Below are 3,618 nucleotides of genomic sequence, written 5' to 3' on the forward strand. Positions count from 1 at the left end.
CATTTTTTTTGAGTCTCCGCTACTTTTCTTTGGTACAATCAAAAGAGGTGAATTATAGACGCTCACTGATGGTTCCTCTATGTCGGTTTGCAATAAATTTTCTACTTGTTCTTCTATTTCTTCAATATTTTCCATTTAAAATGTAATAATAGAATTCCATTTTATTGTATGATATATATTTTTTGTTTTATTATTATCTACATTAAAAATTTGAAAAAAAAAAATTGTATTTGATTTTTTTTTTTTTTCAACGCCATTGTGCATTTTATTAAAGTTAATATAAATTTTACACTTTTTTTATTTTCATTAAGGTGGACGAATATTCAATTTTATGTTTATTTAACTGAATGCAAAAAGTCACATTTGTTCTTATGCCGGTTTTGTGCTTAAATATTTGTCAATGATAAAAATTTTAAATTAAATGTTAATATATTTAAATGCATTAGCGAAAAATCTCTATTCAACAATATTTATCATAGCATGTGTGAGCAATTTGGTGCGCGTCGTTAATAATATTGAGAATTATTTCACTTTAATTAGCCGCCTAATCACATAAAAATAGTTAATTGTTACCTAATAACAACTTCATACTTTTAATTACATTATTTTATGCATTAATCAGCAAATAATCAGTCATAAACAAAATTGGGATATTCACAATACAAAATATATATATATGTATATATAGTTATATAAAGTACAATGTATGCTGTATGATAGTTAGTTTTTCAATCATTAGTTTATCGCAAGAAGTGGCATTTTTTATTTTAAATTACTTTAGCTTTTTGTTACTGTTGTTTTGAACTTCGCATGTAGCGCACTGCGCATTTATACAGCCTTGTAGACTCTGACGGACTTCACGTCGTTGAGGGTGAGAGTAGTCACTAGCTCGGAGTCAGTGAATTCACGAATAATGGTCGGTGGTTTGTCACCCTTCTGTTCTTGCACCAATTTGTTGCCATCCAGAGTGAAGACGCTCTTCACTTTGCGACCATCAAGTGTCTCTTCATCGAATTCCTCGCCCAGCTTGAAGTTGATCGTAGTTGTCTTGAAGGTTGAGGTAGTGGTGAAAGAGTAATTATCACCATCCTTCTTCAGTTCAACGGTGGGGCTGACACTGTTACCCATTTTGCGTAGAATCATACCGACACCCAATTCCTTCATGTATTCGTCGAAGTTTTCACTCTTTTCTAATTTGTATTTCTTTCCTTCCCAGACAGCCATTTTTACTAATAATTTATTTAGCGTTTAGGATCGTCCGCAGGATCGCCATGAAAAGTACTTTACTATCGGGGAAGAACTTTAGAGCAAACCTGCCGACTAAAGGTTCCTTTTAAATAAAATATTTTTTTTTATTTAGTTAGGGCAAATGACTGCCTTCCAACTACCAGGCTAAGACTGAATTGCCCGCCTTCTGATAGAATGGCTTTATTTTATACTTTCTTTTTGTCTTCTCATCAATAAAATATATAATTACAACTAAACATTGTTACAAGTAAAAATCAATAACAAAATTCTAAATTCATAAAAATACTATACAAAAAAATTTTGCTTAGGCTGACTTAAATTTTGCTTAGGCAGACTTACTTGACAGTAAGCTATGGTTTTGCTTTGGAGTGAGGTATCATATGACAGAAAAAATGTATTTGGTGTGTGCCATGTGTTTACTTATGTTTCGAGTTTCAAAAAAGAAGGAAAAGAATTTCGTCATTGAAATTAAAGTGTTTATTTGACAACAATGGCATTGACATTGAAATGGTTTACATAATTTAAGTTTGAGTTCATTTACCTATTAAAAATATATTTAAAGAATTCGAAAGAAGTTTGAAAGTGAAGTGAAGGTACTCTACAAATTGTCAAAAATGAAGTCTAACCACCGCCGGGCCCAATTTTATTCAATTTATGTATATTTTCAAACAAACTTAACGATTTGAATTATATGCGCCAACATTTAAAATCAAAGTAACTATAATGTTTATTTATTTAGTTTAAAAAGAAGAATTTAAACAAAATACATTATAAAACGACCTCTGATTTTGGTGGTTGCGTTTTAGTAAATTTAAAACTATACAAATTTGATAAAAATGTTTACTATTTTTTTGAGTCGAAATTAATTTCAGATGAAAATTCATAGAGCATACAAGTGTTTATTGGTATATTGAAATACAGTAGAAGCCCGATAAGTACAATTGGAAAATTTCAGCAATGATTGCACTTAGCGAAAAATTGCACTTTTGCGAATTTCTCCTGTGGATCGAGGAATACCTAGGGAAAAATATTTTAACTTTATTCAATGAAATTAATGAGCTCAAAAGGTCGATATTCAAGAAAAATGAACACATATTTGTTGAAATTAATACAAAGAGATCATTGCGGAAGGACATATGAGTGTGTGCTCCAAAATTCAATTATTTTTTTTGGAAAAACTTTGTTATTTTCGATTGCGTTTTCTCGTAACACTTTTCAAGTGCTTTTGATCGGATATCATGCAAACAAGCGATCTGATTGAATGACAGTACATAGTTCTGTTCACCCCATTTCAAAATTGTATTGACACAGCCAAAATGCTGGACTTTTTCGGTTGTTTCTTCTTGAGTAGTATCTTCGGGTTCATTGGCTTCACTATCACCTTCATCTATTCCTAATTCCAAAACCCAATTGCGGATTTCATCTGTGTCTGCTTCACCCACATAGTTTTTGACCATCTCATTTAACCGTTGTAATCCTCCAACAAGAAGGGGGTCGTCAATTTCGATATCCAATGGCATATCGTCTGGATTAGATTCAATAATCGCGTCAGCTGTTGGGCTTGTACCCAATACGCTTTTCCAGCATTTAGCGATCGTTTCAGGGAGCAATTTCCCCCATGCTTGGCTCAACATGATCACGGCGGTTTTCTAATCAATTTTCTTCAATAGTTCATGTAATGAAGAATCTTTTTCACTAATTATGGTTTCCATTAGCAATGTTTTGTATTGAATTTTTCTCAAGTTAATAACACCTTGATCCATTGGCTGTAAAATCGCTGTGCAATTGGCCGGAAAATACATCACTTCGATCTCACCACAAACTAATTCTTCTTCGGGCGGATGAGATGGGGCTTGATCCAGCAAGAGTAATGCTTTGGGTGGAACATCATTTTCTTTGGCGAATTTTTTCACTTCTTCGACAAAATTATCAAAGAACCACTTTTTGAAAATACCCCGCGTCATCCAAGCAGTCTTGTTGCTAACATAATTCACCGGTAGACGAAAATTTTTAAAACAACGCGGATTCATAGATTTGCCGATCGTTAATGGTTTTATTTTGTGGCTGCCATCACCATTTGCACACAAAAGAACACTGGTTCGATCTTTTGAAACTTTGTTGCCTGGAGCACTCTTTTCATCTTTCAAAACGTAGGTTTTATTTGGCAAAAGTTTCCAAAAGAGCCCCGTTTCATCAGCATTATATATTTGTGATGTTACATATCCTTTTTCAGCGATTTTTGCCGTCAATTTTTCCTTAAATGGCTCAATGGCTTCTGGATCACAAGATAATGATTCACCAGTCACAGTCAAATAGCGAATTGCATTGCATTGAATTGTTCTCCATCCTTTTTTATTTCATCAAATATTT

The 3,618-nt window shown here is 32.8% G+C and overlaps 1 protein-coding gene across 1 annotated transcript; it reads right to left on the minus strand.

The window, feature by feature from the left end:
* Positions 1-322: 322 nt before the first annotated feature.
* Positions 323-1,245, minus strand: LOC128869471 (probable fatty acid-binding protein). The gene has a single exon (XM_054112017.1). It carries the CDS (start codon positions 1,222-1,224, stop codon positions 829-831), a length of 396 nt encoding a protein of 131 aa, XP_053967992.1. The 5' UTR covers positions 1,225-1,245; the 3' UTR covers positions 323-828.
* Positions 1,246-3,618: the final 2,373 nt, after the last annotated feature.

This window comes from Anastrepha ludens, chromosome X (genome assembly GCF_028408465.1).
Source record: "Anastrepha ludens isolate Willacy chromosome X, idAnaLude1.1, whole genome shotgun sequence".
Classification (NCBI taxonomy): Eukaryota; Metazoa; Arthropoda; class Insecta; order Diptera; family Tephritidae; genus Anastrepha; species Anastrepha ludens.

What these genes read in the sequence shown, in the direction of transcription:
- LOC128869471 (XM_054112017.1), bottom strand. Translation starts at nt 1,224, where the DNA reads ATGGCTGTCTGGGAAGGAAAGAAATACAAATTAGAAAAGAGTGAAAAC.